This window comes from Typopeltis vanoorti, chromosome 10 (genome assembly GCF_054136105.1).
Source record: "Typopeltis vanoorti isolate ZY-2024b chromosome 10, IOZ_Tvanoo_1.0, whole genome shotgun sequence".
NCBI lineage: Eukaryota > Metazoa > Arthropoda > Arachnida > Uropygi > Thelyphonidae > Typopeltis > Typopeltis vanoorti.
Genome location: NC_143558.1, coordinates 109,145,966 through 109,170,649, shown reverse-complemented (window position 1 = coordinate 109,170,649; position 24,684 = coordinate 109,145,966). Strand labels below are relative to the sequence as shown.

At 37.1% G+C, this 24,684-nt stretch overlaps 1 protein-coding gene across 7 annotated transcripts in view; it reads left to right on the top strand.

Annotated features, from left to right (window-relative positions):
* Tbce (Tubulin-binding cofactor E) overlaps nt 1-24,684 on the top strand; it is a 319,945-nt gene that overhangs the window by 199,760 nt on the left and 95,501 nt on the right. For 5 of the 7 annotated variants that reach the window (XM_090399264.1, XM_090399265.1, XM_090399266.1 and 2 more), the window contains exon 11: nt 9,909-9,968. The exons of the other annotated variants lie outside the window; for them this stretch is intronic. In XM_090399264.1, coding sequence (XP_090255390.1) covers nt 9,909-9,968 — 60 coding nt within the window. The remainder of the gene's footprint in view (nt 1-9,908; nt 9,969-24,684) is intronic. 7 annotated transcript variants of the gene reach the window in all.

The window sequence follows — 24,684 nt, the reverse complement described above, 5'->3', positions numbered from 1 at the left end:
AAAAAACATAACCTAACCACTTGTTACAGACCACACAGAAAACTGGCATCCCTTATCCGCTCCACTAAAGACCAACCACTTCCCCTAGACCTACCTGGTGTATACCAGGTCCCCTGCAGCTGTAAATTGTCCTACTTTGGCCAAACAGGCAGGACAGCAAATATCAGAATCTCAGAATGCAAGGATTACATCCGATTTCACCAGTGCAGTCACTCTGGGCTTGCAGACCACGCTCTGGATACTCGCCACAGAATAAGATGGAAGAAAGCCACAGTAATACACCGTAGCAAGTTCAAGTATGAAAGACTATTCATGGAATCAGCCTCGACCCTTAGGAACATGCCAAACCTCAACAAATTTGGATGCATGAGACTGCCCCAAATTTGGGAAACTTTTATCAGAAGAACTTCAGCCCAAAGGCCAAGAACTACCAATATAGCCCGCCAGGGGGCACCATCAGGACTTTAGAAAAACGTTAGCTTCCTAGCTTCAGTCTCATCTCATTTGCTGTTATGTAGTACTTGTGTGCACGTGTCCTTGTATTAAGTTCCCAAGAAGATGGCAATGTGAAGTTTGCCGAAATATCGGAAAGTATATATTAAAGTTTATTTAATTTATATTTCTAGTATACGCTGTCAATTCCTTAAATATCAGTTATCATGTTTAATCAGCGTATAAGCCTCTCAACAAGAATACGAGTATACTCGTAGTTGGTAAGCCAGCTACGAGTATACTCGTATGACGCTTACCGCCGGCAACGAGATTACTGTACTGACCTTGAACAAGTGAAAATGCTTGGCTTGTGGAGCTAGCATCAAAACTATGTATTCTCATAGATGGTATATGCTCTGCACAAGCCAACTATGAGTATACTCGTATGACGCTTACCGCCGGCAACGAGATTACTGTACTGAATTTATAGAAGATAATTTTTTCGGCGTTCGGGAACAGACTATGCCGAAGTATCGTGGCAGCGAACGTGTTAAGTTTGTTCACAGTCAGGAAAGGAGCAAGAGCTAGGTTTATCTCTTAAATCTATGAGTGATGGAATATTTTGCCTTTAGGTGTAGTGAGTGCATCTAGCATGAATGAATTTAAGAGAAGATATGACAGCTGGTTTCGGTGATATATAGCCTCCCTCGGTGACACCTTGACTCCTTAGAGGTCTCAAATAATAATAATGTGTGTGTGTGTTTGTGTATGTGCAAACACATCGAAGTTATTTGTGTACCCATCTGTTTATATGCATAAACAATTCAGCATCCATTGGATGAATGTTGATGAAATTTGGTTTTGCAATCATTTCGGAAATTTCTTATTCCAGCTTAATTTTGGTTGAAATGAAACCATTTCAAAAGCATCATAATTAGATTAAATGACTCAAAATGACAAACCTCCATAGTCAGTCCCTTTAGTTGAAAGTCCATCCAATATAATGGAATGAAAAAAATCCTAGTTTTTATACTGTGATGCAGATAGGATTAAATAGCCAGTTATAGTTAATTAAGTTTTAGTTAAACCAAGTTACTTAGCCATTGTCAGTCTATTGTGCCTAACATTTTAAGTGGATGAAGATGAAATTTAAGATTATATAAAAATAAAGTACTATGTAGACCTGCAATATATTTAGTGTACAGTTATAGTTGAAGTGCAATATTATTCAATTCATTAATGATATGTCAAAAACATGTTCAGTATGCATACATTTAGACCCTACAAATATAACAGTAAAAAAAAAAAATATATAACACCCTAATGATGCATTATACTTTAGGACAATAAGAATAAAGGTAACACCACATGCAGGGGTGCACACACATACAGTAGTGAACAAATGAATCTAAACATTCAATTCTAACTTTACCTAATGGTGGATTGGTTGTTAGTGATGACGGCATCACTAGGAAATGCATCACCAATGGGAGACTAATTATCCATATATTGATTGGTAGCAGTAGAATCTCATGAGAAGAATGAAAATGCATTTATTGAGCTGTTGCAGGACAACTTCCTCAAGCAGCATATGACAGAAGGAACTCGACAGCAAAGAGTGTTAGATTTGATTATAGTGTCAGAGGGTGTTTCAGTTAAAGACGTAACTATTCTGCCTCTGATTGGTGAAAGTGATCATTTGGTACTCACTTGGGAAGTGACTAAGTTTATGAATGTTCCATTCAGAAAAGGTTACATGCTGAACTACAAAGCAGGAAATTATGACCAACTCAGGAGTATACTGAGTTCAGTGGAATGAGATTGGTTGTAGGATGGAAAGAATATCGACAGTGCATGGGAAGCATTGAAACAATACTTAAATGATGCGATATCAAAATGTGTCCAGAGAGTTTGAAAAATAGAATAGGAGTCAAATGGATGTGTAATCTTATTAAGCAAGAGATTCATAAGAAAAGGACGATGTGGAAGGAATGCCATTTGCATAAGGATGATGTCTGTTATAAATATTATAAGCAGCAGGCTAGAATAGTCACAGCTGTTGTACAGAAAGCAAAGTCTGAGTATGAAAAGAAACTGACTCTGCGTGCTAAAGACAACCCACAAGAATTCTATTGATATGCTGCAAGTAAAAGAAAGAATGAATATGAAAGAATAACTCTTCTAAATCCAGATGGCATTAGGGTTACAGATGCAGAAGAGATTCAGTTAAGGAGTGCTCATTTTGTTAAAAGCTATCAACCTGGTGAATGCAACATTGAGCTCACTGTTACCTCTTCACTAGATGAAGAAATGCAGGTGTGTGAGGCCGAGGTATTAAAGCTGTTGCACAAATTGAATAAGAATATCAGCACGTGTGCTAAAAGAGTGTTCAGCTGAACTGGCCATTCCTTTGACCAGGCTGTTTAATATGAGTCAAAGAACAGGGAAGATTCCACAGGAATGGAAGGAATCTATGGTAATGCATTCCTTCCATAAACGGTAATAAATGGAACAGTTCCATTGCGCAAGGTTGGTGCAAAGACCGATGTATCCAACTATCAATCAATTAGTATCTCAGGAGTGGTGGTGAAGATTTTGGAAAAATTGGTTATGGCTTGCATTCAGAAATGGGTTGAAAGTGAATCTCTACTTTGTAATGAACAACATGGGTTTACTAAGGGAAGGTCATGTTTTAGCAACTTGCTCACATTCTATAACAATGCTACCATTGAACTAGACAAGGGGAATGGATACACCATGATACTTTTGGATTTTTCTAAGGCTTTTGACAGAATACAGCATGGCAGGCTGCTGCATAAATTGGAGAAAATGAGTTTGGGTTATACAATATTAGCATGGATAAGAGGATGACTGACTGATAGATATCAAAAGGTGGTATATATATATATATATATATATATATATATATATATATATATATATATATAGGGGAATTGAGTCTGCAAGGTTTAAGGTAACAAGTGGTGTACCACAAGGGTCAGTGCTTGGTTCACTGTTATTCAATCTGTGCATTAATGATATTAGGAAGGATTTGACAAGCAACATACAGCTATTTGCTGATGATGCACAGATAGGTAGGGTAATCAGGAATGCTGCTGATATGCAGAATTTGCAGAATAATTTGAATAGGCTGGAACTGTTGTCATGGAAAAATGGGTTTCAGTTCAATGTGAGTAAATGTAAAGTCATTCACTTCGGCATGATTAGATATCCAATGTTGTATTATATTGGTGGAATTAGGCTAGAAGAAACTGATGAGGCTAGGGATCTTGGAGTGTTAATAGATGGGAAGTTGAAGTTCAGGTGCCATGTGGCAAAGATTGCAAATACAACTCAAAAGATAATTGCAATGCTGAAATGAATGTTCACATGTAAAGATAAGGATGTTAATTTGCCTCTTTACAAGGCCTTGATAAGACATCATTTGGACTATTGTGTGCAGGTCTGGTCTTCTGGTTTCCATTGTTATTCTGATATATTGGAGAGAGAGAGTACAAAAGAAAGAGTGTTAAAAATGATATCAGGATTGTGGAATACTGATTATGAAGACAGATCGAGAATTTGTAGACTGCAGACACTAGCAAACAGGAGAAGGAGGGGTGATATGATTGAGACTTACAATCTTCTGAAAGGGATCATACAGGATTTCAACTGATAGAATTTTTCAATTTATGGAGGGTGGGGAAAGGAAGAGAGGGCATCCTTGGAAGCTGAGAATGAAGGCTGCCAAGAAGGGTGTGAGGGCTAGATTTTTCTCTCAGAGGGTGGTGCGTGATTGGAATGGATTGCCTTTGGATGTTTTGAGTGCAAACAGCGTGAATGAATTCAAGATTGAGTATCATAGCTGATGTGTGTGTGTGTAGTATGTGGCCTCCCTCGATGAGTCTCTGACTCCCTAGAGGTATCTCTTAATAATAATAATAACAATTTATATGTGCTCTTCTATTCCTAATATGGTCATTAATTCACTTAAGCATGGACTCTACCAATGTAGAACACATTTTTCTTATTTCTGCATCTTGAAACTATAATTTTATAATGGATCGTATTAAGTTCCTTTGTGCCACAATTTAATTTTCCAAAACTCTTTTTCACTATGACATAAATTTTCTATTAGGTTAATGGCAGGAGAGTTATTGGTCTTCAAGCAGTTCGATGTGATTTTTTTGAGGAACTCTTCACTTTTTTGATCAACCATATTGTTTCTTGGATTAAACCAAAAGACAGTGATGGTACAACAAGATGAAAAGTTGTCAGGGGACATTGCCCAGTTAAACAAGGTCCCTGCTGTTTTCATCAGGAAACAAGTCTGGACAGTGAAACATCATCTACTGGAATAAACTTTGACTCGATATTGGCAGAATTCAAGATATTACCACTATACGTATTGAAGTATCAACAGAAAATGAAGTATAATTAACTAGCAGAAGAATTAGAGAAGTACCACATTGACAAAATTGGCATTAATGAAACAAAGAACACAAAGCAGGCGAGATACGAGGGACGTCCAGAAAGTATGTTTCGACAGGCTGTCAGAAAAAAAAAAATATACTTACAAAAAAAACTTTATTGGAAATTAAAATAGACATCTTTCACTACTTTTCTAGATAATTTCCACCATTGTTCAGGCACTTATCATAACGCTGCACCAAGAGTTGTATACCTTCATCATAGAAGGTTGCTGCCTGTGACGCAAATTGACTGCTTCTTTGACCTTATTGTCATCTTGAAGCTGCCAGCCACTAAGGAAAGGTTTCAGATATTTGAAGAGGTGAAAGTTGCTTGGCACGAGGTCAGGACTATATAGGGGATGATGGAATTGTTCCCAGCCGAATTGGCGAGAAGTTGTGTTACACCGGCCATGTGTGGATAGGCATTATCATGAATCAAAACAACACCCCTGGTAAGCATGCCACATCATTTATTCCAGATTGCACAATGCAGTTTCTTAAGGGTTTGGCAGTACATACTCGCATTAATTGTGGAGCCTTGACCCAAGAAGTCTACCAGCAAAATTCCATGTCTGTCCCAAAACACAGTGCACATGATTTTCCGAGTGGAAACTGTTGTCTTCAACTTTGTCTTGACTGGTGATGAGGTATGCCTCCAGTCCATGGACTGTTGTTTGGATTCAGGGGGGTTGCATGTGACACCCAAGTCTCATCCCCGGTGACAAATCTGCTCAGGAAAGCATCACCATCTTTATGGTAGCATTCAACAAGTCCAATGCACTGCCCAACCGATTCACTTTGTGTTGTCATGTAAGCAATTTTGGCACCCAGTGTGCACACAATTTCCGATAATTCAGTTTCTCCGACACAATTTCATGAAGACATGAAAGTGAAACTTTTGGAAATTGCAGCGAGAGTGGCGTCATAGTGAATCCCCTATTCTGTCGAATCTTCTCTTCAACCGAATGCATCAAATCATCAGTCACTAAAGATAGTTACCTGCTCCGTTCATCATTGTGCACACCTATCCTCCCTTCATTAAAAAAGTCTTACCAATCTTTGTACCATTGAATCACTCATTGCGTGTTGTTCTCCATAAACCTCAATAATTTGCTGATGAATTTTAGCTGCTTTAACGTTCTTCGCATTCAAGAAACAGATAACTGACTTAATTTCACATGCAGCAAGCGATTTGATTTTCTTAGACATTATAAACACACACTAAGAAGCATACATACTGCAAGAATGTCTGAAAATGGCACCCACACCTTGCTAAGGAATTAACAAACTCAGCACGCATGCACACCATTGTGATTGCAATGTTGCAGTGAAAATATTTAAAAACAGAACTTACTTTCTGGATGTCTCTTGTACTTCTAAATGCAACCACAAGATTTATATTCAGCCAAAGATGATCATGGATAGGAAGGAATAACTATAGTCTTCACCAAATGTGAAGATCATCTTCTCCAGATGTAGGCATTATGAAATAGTGTGATGTGGACAAACATCAAAATGGAGGAATTAGGCAATGAAACTTATTTGCTGCCTGTGGTCCAACAGAAGTTGTTTCTTAAGGAAGACATGTAGGAATTTTTTCAGTCATAAGGAAAGACAACTGATAGAAAGAAAAAAAGAAAAGTTGACCCCTGTTTTGGGGCCTGAACAGCAGAGTAGAAAACGAACACCAGATGTATGTGTTGGAAAAATTTGGAGACAAGAGCAAAACTAATAATAATTACCTGTTGGATTTATTGAAGAAGATAGACGAGTAATTACTAACACTGTGCTCCAAATTGAAAATGTGCCCAAATTTATGTAGAGAGAAGGTGAAAGGAATAAGAAAAGTCTTGCTGACTATATTATTTTAGATGATGATATCTTCACACCAGTGCAGGATGCAAGATTATACAAAGGATTTGAAATAGGAAGTGATCACCATTTAGTTTTGAGCAAAATAAAATTGAATATCATATTGAAAAGAAAGAAAAATATGTAAGAATGCTTTCAAAAGAATCGAGTTGAATCAAACAGCTTTTAGAGGTGATTTATATATAGAAATATTATTGGAAGAAAATGAAGGAGTTTCAAAACAATAACCAGACCTTGGAGAGGCATGTAGTGAAGTCGTTTGGAAGGATAAAAAAAGTCAGGACTCCATGACATTGAATGCAAGAAATGAAAAAGCCAGTCTTGGGAAAGAAGAAAGCATATCAAAAGTTCCTAGCAAGTAAATCAGCAGATGTCCTAAAAGAATAGGGAGAAAAATGCAAGAAAGCAAAGTATTGTGTAAAAGTAGCCAGACAAATCTTGGGAAGACTTTAGTAAGAATATTGAAGAAAAACGTTGGAAAGTGGCAAGATGTTCAGGAAGCTATTGAAAAATCTTAGAAATGGAGGAAAGAGTGCTGTAAAAGAAATATGAGATGATAAAGATATTCTATTTGTATGTAGTAATTATTTTAAAAAACTGTCAAATGAAAGAAGTAGTATTGCACAGATGAAGATAATCACCTACCATCCAAAATATATATAAAAATATTTAAAACAGGTAACAAGAAAATGTAGGCAAGGGAGAAGTTAGAATGTGAGTGTGAATATACACAAACCTGTATAGGATGATCAAAATTAAAGTATCCCTGTTTTTAAAGCCTTGCCACCCAGTGATCCAAATGCTGTGAAATTTTGCAGGAATATATTGTGCATCATGCAGAAGCGATATTTGAGGAGAAAAAAGTAGTTTCAAAATTCACCACAGGAGACGTTCTGTGATGTACCGAACGTAGATGTAATAATTTTTCTGAGTGTGTGTAAGAAGAAGAAAAGTAACACAAGCATAAATCACACATTTTATTCACTTCCGTTATGCATTCATTGGCTCTGTGCTCCACTTCTGGTATATCACAAACTGCATCCTTTGCACAGTGTGTTCAATGGTTGAATGCAGCTGGTCAGGACTGATGTTGTATATATGCTGGATTATAGTCTTTCAACACTGGCAACTTATTAGGATGATCCCAATAAACTCTATCTTTTAGAAATTGCCAGGGCCAGAAGTCACAGAGGGTCAGATCATGTGAATGAGGTGGCCATTCAGTGAGAAGTACATGGTTGATCAGTCTGGCTTACATGAAATGTTCTCATAGATTCTTCTGTGCAGATCAACCGATGTGTGAAGGGCGCCCCATACTGCATGAAAATTACTGAATCCATGCACAAGTGCTGCTGTAGCACAACAAAATTGTTTATCATATCGCAATACCTCTCGGCAGTAACTGAGCAGGTCACAGAACCTGATTGGCAAATGTCCTCAAAAAAGAATGTTCAATGATAAACGATGCTGTAAATCTCTACCAGACAGTAACTTTGAGTGAATGCAAAGGAATTTGTTGGATTGCATGTGGGTTTTGAGTAGCCCTTACCCAATAGTTGTAGGTATTCACAGCTCTGTTAAGGTGAAAGTGTGCTCATCTCCCGCACAAAATCATCCATTGCCATGGAGCATCCAACTCCACTTGAGCAAGGAATGTTAGAGCAAATGGCAGTTGACTTTCAAAGTCCTGCAGGCACAACTCTGTGTCAGGGTTATTTTGAAGGGAATAGAAATGCAGAATCTTCCATAGAATTTTCCAGACAGTTGTGCAAGACACATCCATGTGTCTTGATATAGCACGTGCACTGCAAGAACCAATGCTGTTATTCATAGTCTGCTCCACAATGGCAGTAGCAACTGCATTCACTTTTTTTGAACTGATTGGTTTGCAACCTCTGCCATGTCTAACTACCAATGATCCTGTTTTTTCAAAACAACTGATCATACGTCACGGAGAATATAGTGGACCTGGTTGACATTCATTCAAGCAACAAAATTCGCAAAGAGCTGCAAGTTAGTGCCAGAAGGAAGGGTGAGTGCCATCACTGTGGACAGTATTAACAAAGTTTTAAACACTCCTAGCACTTGCCAAGTTGTGTTATATGCAAATTCCATTCATTTCATGTTTACAATGCCCCTGGTGATGAATTTTGGAACCTACTTTTTTTTTTTTTTCCCTCTTCCCCAGATATCACTTCCACACGATGCACAATGTATTCCTACAAAGTTCTGCAGTATTTGGATCACTTGATGGTGCTTCCCAGTACCTTAAACAGGGATACTTTAATTTTGATCACCCTATATATTCACACTGGATGGGAAAATGTCATATTATGCATACTAGTTTTGCCCTAGCATTGACTAGTCATATTTGGCTAAATTGCTGTTAGTTCATGTTCAGATGCAGTGATTTTCTCCTCATAACTAAACTGACTTTCATTTAGTTACAGAATTTTTGAGAGTCATTCTGTTATATCAAATTTAATTTTCTATGGATCACTTGATGGTGCTTCCCAGTACCTTAAACAGGGATACTTTAATTTTGATCACCCTATATATTCACACTGGATGGGAAAATGTCATATTATGCATACTAGTTTTGCCCTAGCATTGACTAGTCATATTTGGCTAAATTGCTGTTAGTTCATGTTCAGATGCAGTGATTTTCTCCTCATAACTAAACTGACTTTCATTTAGTTACAGAATTTTTGAGAGTCATTCTGTTATATCAAATTTAATTTTCTATGTTAGATGGTAACAGAAAGCTAACAATGATAATAATTTAAGACAGACAGAAAAAGTGTATAAAAATAAAATTTGATATAATATGTGGAGAAAACGTGAGAATATGAATTATGAATTGATATTCATATTACTTATCAGCTCTTGTACCTCATTTTTTAAATGATTTACCACCACATATTGCAACCATAAAATTTTAATATTAAAGGTAAGTTGGTATTCATAAAATATTTTGGAAAATATCACTTTATTGTAAAGTAATTTTAACAGCTTTTAGTTACCACATTCTGTAGTATTAATTAATCTACTTTTTTGAAATAAGATTTAAAAACTAATAATGAAATAATGTTTCATTGAAAAAGATCTTCATGGACTTTATGAATATTATAGTTTATGGTGCTCCTGAAGATGTACAGCAACAATCTACAGTACTTAAGAATAATTTATTATGTATCCTTTTATGCAGAGAATGTAGAAAAAAATTCCTATATGTGATTTATCTTTCAAAGTGAATAAAACTTATTTATCTTCCCTTTTCTCCTTCACAGTTTTCTTATTCTTTAATTATAGATTGACTATAATTAAAGACATTTATGTAAATTGAATATCTATAGAATAAATTAAAAATTATTTTAAATACATTTTGTAATTATTATTATAATCAAAAACCTCCAGGGAGTTAAGGACTCATCAAGGGAAGTCGTAGATCACCCACACTAGATGGCATATCTTCTCTTAAACTCATTCACACTGGATGCACTCACTACTTCAACATACAAACTGTTCCACTCACTGCTCTCTGAATGAAAAATATAGCTCTCATCCCTTCCAAAATGCACATAAACTTAACTTTCATGGATGCCATCTTGTTCCCTTCCCACCCATCACATAACAAAAAATTTCATCATTTGATAACCTATAATCCTTTCAAACCCTTTCCTTTGATAACCTTTTCAAAAGTTTATAGACCTCTTTTATATCACTTCTCTTTCTCCTGTTTACCAGTGCCTGCAGTCCACATACTCTCAACAGTCCTGTCTGCATTCCATAATCCTGATGTCATCTTTACTGCATGCATGTGTGAACAATATTTTTCATACTTTTAGTGTGTGTGAATAATGGGACTCCCACAATGAGTCTCCTGACTCCATGGAGTTTAGCCAACCTGTATAATTTAGTAAATTTAGCCAACCTGTATAATAATAATCTTTGTTACTCTTTGCATCTTTTCCACAGCTTTTTTATCCCCTCTGTACACAGGAGGCCAAATCTGTGCACAGTAGTCTAGGTATAGTCATATCAAGGCTTTGTAAAGTGGCAAAATGACTTCCTTATCCTTACATATCACTATTCATTTCAACATCATGATTATCCTCTAAGTTGTATTTTCAATTTTTGCAGTGTGACCATTGAATTTCAGCCACCATAACTCCAAGATCCCTAGCTTCATCAATTTCTTGTAATATAATCCAACCAATACAGTATGCATAACTCTATCCTTGCTGACATTGATAACGACTAACAATGATAATGACTCTCCCAACCTCTCCACGAAACGTGACCATCTACAATTCAGTTACCCAAACAGCAAAGTCATCCTCCTAGGTGACCTGAATGTCCACATCTCCAGCTGGCTCCCCCTTCTCCAACACTGCAGATCAAGCCACACATAATGCATAAGTTTTTGCTATAAGCAACAATATCTAACGCATTCCAGATAATCCCTTCCACCCTCCCAATATCCTTGATCTTTTTTAACTTTGATTCTGGACACACTGTACAAGTGACCTCTCCTCTTGGCAACTCAGACCACAGTCTACTGCAAGTTTCCAGTCTCACAACACTCTTCCTCTGACACCCAACCTCATGTCCTCTGGCACTACAATGATACAAAGTAGAATGACTGTTGCTTCTGACCAGGCACCTGAACTGAATGAGTCACAGAAATCATCCTCAGTGGCATGCTGGTATTCATCCCCCATTCCATCTGAAATACTCATCCACTTTCCAAGCTCTGGTTCAACAGACGATGTATGAAAGTAGTCAAAGGAAAAAACTCAGCTTATTGCAGGTGGCTTGCATCAAGAACACAAGCTTCATACTTGCCTATGTAGAAGTATGCAATAAATGTAAATCATCTATCAGAAAATCCAAATCCAACTTCATAATAGCCACTAGCAGAAAGCTTGTCCAATTGGTAGCCATGTCTTCTGGTCCCTTGCAAAAGCCATTGGATGCAACGTCTGCTCACCTGTGCTCCCACCTATCTCCCATAACAGCTGACCTCCTTCCATAGCAGCAACTAAGCATCATATGCTTCCTGTAGCCTTTCAGCACAAAGACATAACCTGTCCTCTATTGTCTCTTCAATCTTCTGTACTCAGCTGGCACCTATCCCTTCTCATGGAAACTAACATATATCCAACTCATTCCAAAAAACCTACCATTGAACTACCGGCCAGTTGCCATCACCTCAATCCTCTCCAAAATAATGGAGACAGTTATCAATGGTCAACTTCTTCACTACCTGGAACCTCACCAGTTAACCAGCAACCACCAGTATGGATTCTGCCAATCCAGACCCACAGCTGATATATTAGCCTACATCACTCGCCACTGGACTCATGCTATGGAAAGGTTTGTAGAGACGTGTGCCGTTGCCCTTGATATTTCCAAGGCTTTCAATTGTGTTTGGCATCAAGATCTGCTTTGCAAACTTCTTTTCTTCAGTCTGCCTGTCACCCTCTGTAACTAGATGGCCAGCTGGTTGTTCACTTCATGTCATGGTGGATGGCACCCTCTCTTCCATGGACTCCCCTTTTTAAACATTGAAAACCAGCAGAACACCAGTGCATGGCTCAGACAGTCATCAGTGTTAACTTTTTTAGGTCTTGGTACACTTCTAGCAGTTTTCCTAATTTACAGCGAAATTTTATCACAGCTCTTTGCTCCATGATGCAATTTCTGACACACTCTTACTTTAATGGTTGCCACACAAAAACTGCTGCATCATCCAACTCGAAAGTTGCACCTGTGATTACAACAATCTCTAGCAGTCAAAACTATAAACACATTTGTGGCTTTTATTCAAAGAGCTCTCTTGTAAAAAATCAATCTCATTACTTAATAGGCACACTGTGTACTTTACTTTTGCTATACTTGTGCATAGTTTTTACCACCATCCTACACAAAAACTGGATGTCATTAGTACCTTAAAAAGACAATAACAATTTTCTCAGATGAGTGTATTCTGAATCAACAAAGCTGGTATCCTAGGAAGTCAATTGAATAAATTCATATGGAATAGGAGAGAAATTAGTCAGAACAAATGAATTGTGAATATAATCAATAGAAGTAAAATTAAAAAAAAAAAAAATGCATTAAGCCCAACAATTTCATGCAGAAAAGGGATATAAAGAAGAGAAGATATGATGTGGTGCATTGTTCCCCAGTAAAGAAAGGAGGTGATTTATCTTGGTCATGTCTCTTTTCTGGAGCTGGATCACAAGAGGGTGCTTAAGGATCAAAGCTATATAACTGAGAGGAGACATCCACATAGCCTTTAAAGGAATGTGGAGAACCGACAGGGCTTCTGAACTAATGTCCAATCCTCACCTTCTCGTGGTGCACCCTGTTGGGTATCTACCTGGATACTGAACAAACAAGGATGGGCTGCCAATTTGGGATTTAGCCAACCAAATTGTATTCTTATTGGCTTAAACCAAAATACAAAATGATGGTACAACATGACAAAATTTCATGTCTTCTGGGGAATCACCCAGTTAAACAAGGCCTCCGTTGTTTTCACCAGGGAACCAGGTGCAAACAGCAAAAAGTCAGCTACTGGAACAAATCCTAAAACTCACCCCAACTCAACTTCACCAGAGTTAAAGATTGGTACTATCAACATAAGAAGCCTGAATGTCAAAGAAATGGAGCTAGCTGAGGAATTAGATAAGTACCAGATCAACATAATAGAGGTAACTGAAACAAAAAAGACCAAAACTGGTGAGATCTTTCTGAGCAATAAATACAAAATGTTATATTCAGGCAATGACAATCAAGGAAAAGAAGGAATAGCCATAGTCAGTGGTGTTTTGGTAAATTTTTCACAACCAGCTTGCTTTATGTTTAACAACCGGCTCGCTTTATGAAAAATTTGATTCTTCACAAAGTTCTATTGTATCTTCAGATGTCATTGTTTCTGCTTCTTCAAATTTTGTCCTTTTAATGTTTAAGAAGTTTCTTTCTGTTTCATTTTTTCAACTAACGGCTATCTGCTTCTTTGACCGCAAAACTCTAACCCTGATTAAAATTATTTTAATTATTAAAAAAAAAAGAAAAAAACGAAATAAAAACATATATTAAAGAAAATGTTGCTATATTACCTACAACTTACCTATTATCATATGGAATCCTGAACAAAAAAAATGTAACACTAATATTACCACTCGTAGTCGATCGAATGACCAGAGACTGTAGCCGTCGCGATGAATTTTTGTATTTATCGATAGTGCAACAATGTTGCATTTCCAAGAACTTAATGTTGCAAGTTCTTGGAAATTTGCCAAAAAATAAGGCATTATTGTTTATTCAAATACCCATTTCGGTAGTTTTGATAACATGTTTGTGTTTTAATGAATACAGACATTGTTTAGTAAATAAAATCGTTTCCAAATTCCCATTCGTAAATTGAGTTTGCGTTTTGTGAATTCTCCTTTATGCATTTATTTTTGATAATAATAATATATGTAAGTGTTTATTACACAATTTCAAATTATTTATGAGAAAAAGTATATACCACTATTCATCATCTATCCTTTCATAAAGAATTTTAATAACTGTCTCGCCCGACTTAAAAAAATTAAGTCGGGCAAGATTTGTCGGCTCACTAAATTTGAAAAATTTTAACAACAGGCTCGCACAAGCCGGTGCGAGCTAGTCCCAACAAACCACTGGCCATAGTATTCAACACTAAATTCAACAAGAGGCTAATCTTCTTGAATGGCAGGCAGTCTCAAGTAGAGTGATGCGGCAAATATCAGAATTGCGAACTGGACAATGAGACTTATTTGTGCTTATGGTCCCACAGAAGGTTCTACTAAAGTAGAAGGGGAGGAATTTTTTGATGCTTTAGAAAAAGCAACTGACATAATGAAAAAGGAAAAGTTGGTCCTTGTTGGGGATCTAAATAGCAGAGCAGGAAATGATTGTCAGACATACAAAAATATTCTGGGAAAATTTGGAGAAAAGAGCTAAGCTAATAATAATGGCAAATACCTGTTGGATTTCTGCTCAGGCCATGGACTGGTTATTACTACTAACACCATGTTCCAACATAAAAATATGCAGAAATTCACATGGAGAGAAGAGGCAAGGAATAAGAAAAGTCTCATTGATTATGTTATTATCGATACTGATCTTTTCTCTCTGGTGCAGAACACCATAATGTACAAAGAATTTAAAATTGGAAGTGATCAATATTTAGTCTTGAGCAGGATAAAATTGAATTTCGTATTGAAAAGAATAACACGTAAGAAAGTTTTAAAGCGAATAAAAGTTGAGCAGCTCTCGGATGTGAACTGTAGACTAAAATACACAAAGATTATTGAAGAAAAAATGAGAGTTTGAGAACAGGAATCAAACCTTGGAGATTCAGTGGCAAGCATTGAAGAAAACACTGATTGGTTCAGGCAGATAGGCATGTGGTGAGGTGTCTGCAAGGATAGAAAAATCAGAACTCCATGGGACACAGGAAGTTGAAGAGGCAGTGAAGGAAAAGAAGAAAGCATATCAAAAGTTCCTGGCAAATAAGTCAGCTTCTGCTCTGAGAGAATACAGAGACAAATCTAAGAAAGCTAAATAGTGTGTAAAACTAGCTAAACAAAAGTAATGGGAGTACTTTGGCAAGAACATTGAAAATAAATATCAAGAAGGTGGTAAGATATTCTGGAGGTCGTTGAAGAAGCTTAGAAATCGAGGAAAGATGTTGTAAAAGGAGTTAGAGATGATAAAGGTGACATGAAAACAGGAGAAAAAGATATCCTTGAAGTATGGAGTAATTACATTGAAAAATTGCTAAATAAAACAAGCAGTGATAGCTCAGTGGTAAAACACACTGACCAGGCATGCAGTCGGAATACATATCCATACTTGAAGTAGAAAAAGCCATAAAAGGCTTGAAATGTGGAAATTCAGCAGGAGTAGATGATATTCTACCAGAAATGCTGAAGTATGGTGGTATGAAAGTCTTACAGTGGCTGTACTGCATGCTCCAGAAGGCCTGGACAGAGGGACGAATTCCTACTGATTGGAGTAGAGCTCTGATAGTGCCAATATATAAAAAGGAAATAAAACCGAAGTTGAGCATTATAGAGGTATTTCCCTACTGAGTGAAATTTGCATAAATTTTACCTGGTAAAATTTATGCAAGTATACTTGAGAAACGGTTGAGAAGAATTGTGAAAGAAAAGCTTGGTGAAGAACAAGCTGGATTCAGGCTAAATAGAGGCTGTCAAGATCAGATCTTCACTTTACGACAATAGTTGAGAAAGCATCGGAATATAACAAAGATTTATATTTAAGTTTTGTCAATCTGGAAAAGGCGTATGACGAGGTGCCAAGAGAGAAGCTATTCAATACACTACAGTTATATGGTGTCAATGGGGCATTATATCAAGCAATACTTAGTCTTTATTTGAGTTGTAAGTCAGCAGTTAGAATTGAAGGAAGTACAGGAAGATGGTTTAATGTTAAATCTGGTGTGAGACAAGGATGTACATTATCTATATGGATCACATTATGAAATAAAGTGGTATTAAACCTGATATCAAAATTGGAGATGTTAATATCAGCTCTTTGCTTTATGTGTACAATGTTATACTTCTAAATAAATCTGCTACAAGTCTGCAAGATTCCTTGACTAAATTGAATAACTGTTGTAGTAGATATGATATGAAGGTCAGCAATAAAAAGAAAGACAATGAAAATAGGCAGAATCGTTGAAAATGTCAACTGTGTTATGAATGGAGAACCTGTGGAACAAGTAAAACATTTCTACTACTTAACCATGGTTTTTAGTGAAGATGATAAATTAAATATGGAAATAGACGACAGAATCAACAAAGCTGGTATCCTAGGAAGTCAATTGAATAAATTCATATGGAATAAGAGAGAAATTAGTCAGAACACTAAATTAGCAGTATACAAGACAGTGTTCAAACCAGTTTTAACTTATGGATCTGAGAGCTGGGTCAGAAGTAAAACACTTGACCAAAGACTAGAGGCCACAGATATGAGAGTCCTGAGAAAGTTTAGAGGCACGAACAGATGGCATCAATGGCCAAATCATGTTAAAAACAAGGATATTAGGAAAGAACTTGACATTGTCAGCATCCAGGAATGCATTAGCAGAGCTAATCTCAGGTGGTATTGTCACTTAAACAGAATGGGTGAGGAAAGATTAGCAAACCAGGTGTTCTCTGCGAGGTTGTCAGGAAAATGACCAAGAGGAAGACCAAGATATAGGTGGATTGATACTGTAGAAAGTTCCTTAGATGATAGAAATATAAGATCTGATAATGTTGGAGTCTTGACAAGTAACAGACTAATTTGGAGGAAAATTGTAGATTGGAAGTTAGTAATGATGTAAATTTTTATGTAGTACTATCATATCCTGTACACCCCTTGAGGGTACATGGCAGGAATTTGATGATGATGGATCACAAGAATGTTTTTAGAAATCAGCTTTTTCTTCAGTTGATGTTACAAATACTGCATCTGGGTGTGTGAGAAAGAGAGAGAGAGCGAGATACATGAGAACACAGATGGACAGAAATGGCTACCAAAGGCATGAATGTGATTGACACTGGCAGTGCATTTTCTACATTTAGCCCTTTCAAAGTCAGACTTAGCCATGTTAATGAAAGTTTCTGCAGGTGTTATGGGCTTCAATGTAGGCTGTTTGTGAAGCTGGAGTTTTTGTCTCAAGCCACTTACAGTAAGCTCTTTTATTTTCTTCCATCACTTGCACATACATCATGGAAAATCACGGTTTCAATATAGAGTAGTAATTTTCAACAAAATGTAAAGCAGTGACAAAAATGTTGGTGATCTTCCCATTTGGCATTGTTGTGGTGCCAAATTACATGAGTTTATGAATGGCTGAGGGGTGGGCATTCAGTAGATGAAATATGGATGAGAATGAAATCTGAATTACTGAGAAGTGCAGCCACCTCAATACCATACCTAGAAGGAGATCTGGAGTGTTGGGTTGAGTAGAGAGGATTATGAAGAATTCTAGTTGAATAATGAATGATTTTCTTTAGGTCATTGCTTGCAGCAGATACCTCTGCTTTTCTCCAGCTTGGTCAGTGTGGTTGGATAAAGATAGCCAGTTAGACGTGTGGACAATAAAGTCACCTAGGAAGATGGCTTTAGTGTTAGGAAATTTGGATTGCAGGAAATCAAGCTTCATAGATAAGAATTCTAAGCAGTCAGAATGATTTGCTGAAGTAGGAGAAATTGCTAGCTAGAGCAGCAGATAAATGATATATAATGAGGCAAGACCTTCTTAAGCCAGAGAAGGTTGAAAAGGGGAGATTCAAGATTAGGCATCCTTTAATATGGAATATCAGAATGATACCCTTGTTGCAGAAGGAAACATATGAGATAGTTTGGACAATGATTAGCCATGGTTGTTATCTGGCCTGGATATCTGCAGGTGATGGTGCACAACATTTAGGTTGGTGTTTATACCACACATGTTCAGTGAATGTGGAAAAAAAATTTTGTGAGATTTGTTTTCAATTTTTTTTAATTGTTTGGGGGAATTTTTTTTAGATGTGGAGATTGGTTTTTACATTAACTGACTATATTTATTTAGGTTTACTGTCATGTTAATATTTTGAAGGTGAAGAGAAAAAGAGCAAGGGAATGCACTGTGAGAATAGATAGAGACATGTAGCCCATATAGAGAGCATCTAGTCTGTGTCAAAATGTGGCCTCGATAAGTGCTCCATGCATACTATTACATCTCTCTCTCTCCAGATACAGCCTGATATAGTATGCCCACAGATACAAGACACTTTTGCACATGTCAACAGAAGGAGAATCCATTCCTATAATAGGGTAATCAATCCGTATTGTGGGATGAGTTGTTTATTATTACACGTCGGATAATTAACTTCTCTTTTATGATCATTGTAGCTTTTAAAGTGGTAACTATTTTGGTTGTATAACAGTTGGAAAATTTTACCTACAAAGCACGGGATTTCGTGTGTTGTTGACCAATTCGTTCATCATCTTGTTTCTTTCTCCCCTTCAACATGAATTGACTCTTCTTAGCAGTCTGCCAACGAGAGCTCTCACTTATGTGGTTGGATTATAGCAAGATGCACCAGCTGATCAGGAAACATCCTAAAAGTGTTGCCATCTAGTACAATCTTCTGTTATATGTTCAGACTGTCAGATTGCTTAACCGTTTTCATTCTGTACTCTTGCATATGGAGGTGGTTCTGGATCTGTATTGTATGATTGGCACACCTTTGATGAATATCCACAGAGTATTTGAAAAATTGGGAGGGGAGGAGCTGAAACTGTAGCCTCTGCTTTGGGAACCAAACAGAACAATAGCCAATTCTGGCTGCAATAAGCAGGGCATTGGTCTTTCACCAGGCAGTGAAGATTTTATACCATTTGATAGATCTAGGTGGTATTTCTTCTAACTAGGAAGGTGTCCTTTTGTACTAAGAATGCTCACTGAAGTCACAAGTGTCTCTTTAGTGGAAAACACCACTTCCTGAAAAAGCAGGATCAGCTTATCTGAGAGAGGCTGTATGTTCGATATCACCAACCCATACCCCAAAATTCCACAATTATTCAATAGAATTTTCTATGAACACAAATTTAGACTTATGCTGCAAAGGACAGTAATTATCACCTTTTCAAAGCCATTATTATTATACATGTATATTCACTGGAATATAGTAATTTTATTACTACAATTCATCCAGAAACAAACTGGTCATTATTGGTGCATCATTATGATCACAAGGTGAAGCTACAACAAAGAATCTTAATCCTATTTACAGACTTGAAATGATTTGAAATAAAATTTAATTGCATAATGAAATGACACACCATTGTATTAAAATAATAATAATGATTAAAAATTAAAATAGGGAGAACATTACTGCTTGAAAATTTATGAGATTGAGACTCTTCCAAATCTTGGTAATGGAGAGACAATCCTTCCATTTTAAATTTGGGCTATGCAAAAGTGCTTCAGCAAGTATTTGGGCCCTAGCCCAAATATTTGCTTTTTAGACACTCAGTCAGCATTTTTCACATTTATTGTTGTTAATATAAGATTCGTGTTCTTGTCGTTTTTTCAACAGAATGTCCTTTTGTCCAAAGTACGAGCGGAAGAACTTGCATTGAACTTGGTAAACACCAAGGACAATGGGGGGGGGGGGGCTGTTTATCTTTTACAGATGGTAACCAAGAGGAGATTTTGTTGATAGGGAAAAAAGTAAGAACTAAATTATATATTTCAGGATCTTGGCAATCGTCTCAGAGATGCCTGCAATATATGGGATTGGAACTTGCCATATGGATTTGGGGTTTTTGGCAATCAGCTTGTAAGAGTCCAAGATGAATTTAAACTTCCTTGAGGTGAAACTGTTCTATAGTAAGATGCACTGATTGGTGTTCAATTCTTGTTGGAGAGCTTTTGAATTAGAGCAGACTTATGCTCCGTTGAGCCAAAATTTGAAGATGCCTGTTTTTTGAGATGAATGATGTGCTTATTTTTGCTGTATGTAGCCACCTGTGAAGCAAGGTTTATGGTGAATAGAAGTAGTAAGTCTTTCAGAAGAGGTATGGGAAAGGAAGGACGTCTAGTTAGAAACGGGCAATTAGAAAGCTAATTGCCCATCCTTTTCTTTTTCCATCGTAAAGTTGATGCAATGCATGATTTTGGTTAAAAAGCTAAGTAGAGATTTTTTTGAGTCTGGCCAATTGGCAAAATGACACATCATCTACATATCAAACCCAAATGGAAGGTTGGGATTGTGAAAAGAATAGGAATTCTTCAAGATGCTTTAAGTAGAAATTAGCAAGTTTAGTTGACAAGGGGCTTCCCATGGCGGTTCCTTCAATCTGTTTGTAGAACTGGTTCCTGCAGATGAAATAGCCTGAATGCATGGCAAATTTGAACAGTTCAGTTTATGTTCAGAGGAAACTCAGCTGAAACTCAACAGTTGGAGAGTGTTAGCTAAAGGTAGAATATGTTGTACCTCTCAACATTTCAACCCTGTTGGTTGAGGGGTTAAGTTTTTTATTTTTTTCAAAAAATCTGATGAATTCTTCACTTGTGGCCAGTGCAGGAGCTTAAAAGACAAGCTAGGAATTTGGTTAAGCGATAGATGGAGAAGTCTATGCAGTCTACTATGGGTCTGAGTCTGGCTGAGTTTAACTCCTCCCTTATATACTTTTGGAAGACAATAAAAACATGGCACCTACCAAAATGGATCTTAAGTTTTTCGTTAGTGTCTTCATCCCACCTAATCACTTTGTTGAGTAAGGAATTAAGTTTTTTAATTTAGCTATTGGTAGGGTTCTCTCTTGGTAAGTCTTGTAATTCTGATGTTTAGGCTTATACGTTGATTCTCCAGCATTGTGTTGTTTAAAGAAATTGACAGCATAGACTAGAAATAACTGAAATTATTTAATTATTACTTCCTATATTTTACCAAAGTTAAATTGGCATTTTCAGGGATTAATACTTAATACACTGGTATTAAACATATGCATGCAGGCACACTTCAGTAACAAAGATGGAACAGGAGAGATACAGGATGACCCAAAGTTCTATTAGTTTTTGGTTGAGTGTTCGTGGCTGTTGTGCTGACTATCTTGCTGATGAGGATTCCGATATGAGAAGAAGTTTGGTACAACCATATTTGTTTAGGTTGGGATAGTTGGTATGAGCTGCAGCAGATTCGAGGAAAGCCTCTAGAATTTAAATTTGCTGTGGTGGAGTAAGATAGCTTTCTTCCATCTGCTTCTGTGCTGGGTATTCATGCAGTGATCTGTTAACCCTGAGCAACAATAGTGTTGGAAACAGATGTAACCTGGTGCTCAGATATAAGGATGTTGGCTGTCCTGCCTGTTTGGCCATAGTATGAACAGTTACAGCTGCTACATAACCTAGATACTCTCCAGGTAAATCCAGAGGTTGTAGCTGATCTTTGGGAGAGCAGATAATGGTTGCTAGCTTTTTGTGTGGTTTATAAGTGATTACAAGATTGTGCTCTTTTTAAGATCTTAGCCACCTTTTCTGAGATGCCGTTATGTACTAGTGACATCTCAGAAAAGGTGGCTAAGATCTTAAAAAGAGCACAATCTTGTAATCACTTATAAACCACACAAAAAGCTAGCAACCGTTATATATGTGATAGAGTTACCTATGTTTGGAGGGGGGTGGAAAGGATGGTGTAGGTATGTGGTGTTAAAATTCTTTTTATCTGGTGGGAGGTGTAGTCATTGGTTAAAAAAGGTTCTTTTAATGTGTGTGAGTTTTGTTGTTGAGTGTAATGTTATCTGAGCAGATAAATTTTGAATGTTGGGGTAACTAAAGTTTTTATAGTTCCTAATTATATACCCACAGAAAATCCACATACACACAGGGATATTTACACCTGTGTGTGTGTGTGTGTGGGTGATGATAGACCAGTGATGGCGAACTTTTTTACCCAGGTGTGTCAAACATCTTTTTTTTTTAAAGATTGACGTTGTTGATGTGCCACTTGCATACATGCATTATAAATTTAACTACATAATCATAGATTCTAGTAGCAAGGCTTATATGTTGGTCATACATAACTGGTAATTAGTTTACGGAATTAACAACGCAAATAAAGTATATTAATTAAAGGTAACGTTAATAAATAACTTCTATATTTCGTCAATGTCACATTGCCATCTTCAGGAAAATAAAGATATGGTATGTGCACACAGGCACTAACAATAGCAAATGAGGAAGAAAGCAAGACACTAACATTGTTCCTAAAGTCCTAATGGTGCCCTCTGGTGGGCTAATTTGGTTATCTTGGCCGTTGGGCTGAAGATCTCAAAATGTAAGTCTCCCAAATTTGGAGTAGTTTCATGCACCCCAAATTTGTTGAGGTTAGGAACGTTTTTTAGGGTTGATGATGATTGATTGAATAATCTTTCGTATTTAAACTTGCTGCGGTGTATTATTTTTCTTTTCTTCCAACAAATTCTATGATGGGTATCTAAGGCATAGTCTGCTAGCACAGAGCGGCTGTGCTGGTGAAACCGGATGTAGTCTTTGTGTTCTGAAATCCTGATATTTTTTGTTCTGCCTGTTTGGCCAAAGTAGGACAATTTGTAGCTGCAAGGGACCTGGTATACACCAGGTAGGTCTAGGGGAAGTGGTTGGTCTTTGGTAGAGCGGATAAGGGATGCCAACTTTTTATATGGTCTTTAACAAGAAGTAAGGTCATATTTTCTGAGGATATTGGTTATTTTCTCAGAGGTGCCCTGGATGTAGGGGATAGTGATAGATTTGGTGTAATCTTTATTGTGGAGGAAGGGAGGGGGGTTGTGGTTTACTGGTTTTAGTATTTTTTGGATTTTTTTGGGGTTATAGCCATTGGCTAAGAAAGTGTTGTGGATGTGGTTTAGTTCACCAGTACAGCTGCTCTGGGCCAGCAGACCATGCCTTAGATACTCATCATAGAATTTGTTGGAAGAAAACAAAAATAATACACTGCAGCAAGTTTAAATACGAAAGATTATTCAAGGAATCATCATCAGCCCTAAAAAAACGTTCCTAACCTCAACAAATTTGGGTGCATGAAACTACCCCAAATTTGGGAGACTTGCATTTTGAGATTTTCAGCCCAACGGCCAAGACAACCAAATTAGCCCACAAGAGGGCACCATTAGGACTTTAGGAACAATGTTAGTGTCTTGCTTTCTTCCTCATTTGCTATTGTTAGTGCCTGTGTGCACATACCATATCTTTATGTTCCTGAAGATGGCAATGTGACATTGCCGAAATATAGAAGTTATTTATTAAAGTTACCTTTAATTAATATACATTATTTTGCATTGTTAATTCCGTAAACTAATTACCAGTTATGTATGACCAACGTATAAACCTTGCTACTAGAATTATGATAATCCACGGAGATTCCATCGCACTAAAGGCCCGTCAATACGGCAAAATGAGGTTGAAGATATCCAGACGATTAAATCGTCTGGCGTTCCTAAAACGCTGCCGGGATAACAAGGTAATCCCTAATTGTAAAACTGTGAAGTAAAACGGTGCTTCAAATTGAAGCACCGTTTTACTTCACAGAAAGCTCTACGCATTTATAATCGCACTAGCTTCGCCCTGTTAAGAGAACAAATTACCGCGACACGTGTTCTCCTTGCCGACGTAAACAAAACCGTACGGGCGCTAGAGGAAGAGCTTTCGAATACACTCGGCCATGATCTTTGGAAGATACTTTATGACGTCTCATGCACATCAGCAAGAAAAGAATTCGAAAAAATACGAAGTCGCACTTAAAAAAATACGAAAACCTGATAAAGAATTTTACTTCTGTACCATAGTCAACCTCTCATCGGTAGTTTTAAAGCCTGAAGCACTCACCGCACTTGCAAGTGGTCTCAATTTTGCCCTAGCTCCTAAAAGAATACCTGCCGAAGAAATCATGATCCAAATTGAACGTGGGATTCGCAACCTTCCTAACCATATCGCCGACAACGTCAGACTGGATGTAGTCGGTGTTCTCAATAAAGCCAAACCTCAAAAAACCAACTTATCCAAAGACAAATGTGCAGTCCTACAAGAAATGAAGAATAACAAAAACATAGTAATCACCAAAGCGGATAATTGAAACACTACTGTGGTGCTAAATCAAAATGACTGCAAAGGTAAGCTTAAAGCTTTAGTACTAGACCGTACTACTTACCTCCCTATTGAATATAATCCTACCAGCTCTCAGATTAGAACTCTCCACAGACTCCTTAAGAAAGTCACTTCTTGACCTGTGGAAGTCACTAAGAAACTAAAACCTTATAACTCTAGACCCCCCCCCCGATTATATGGACTCCCAAAAATACACAAACA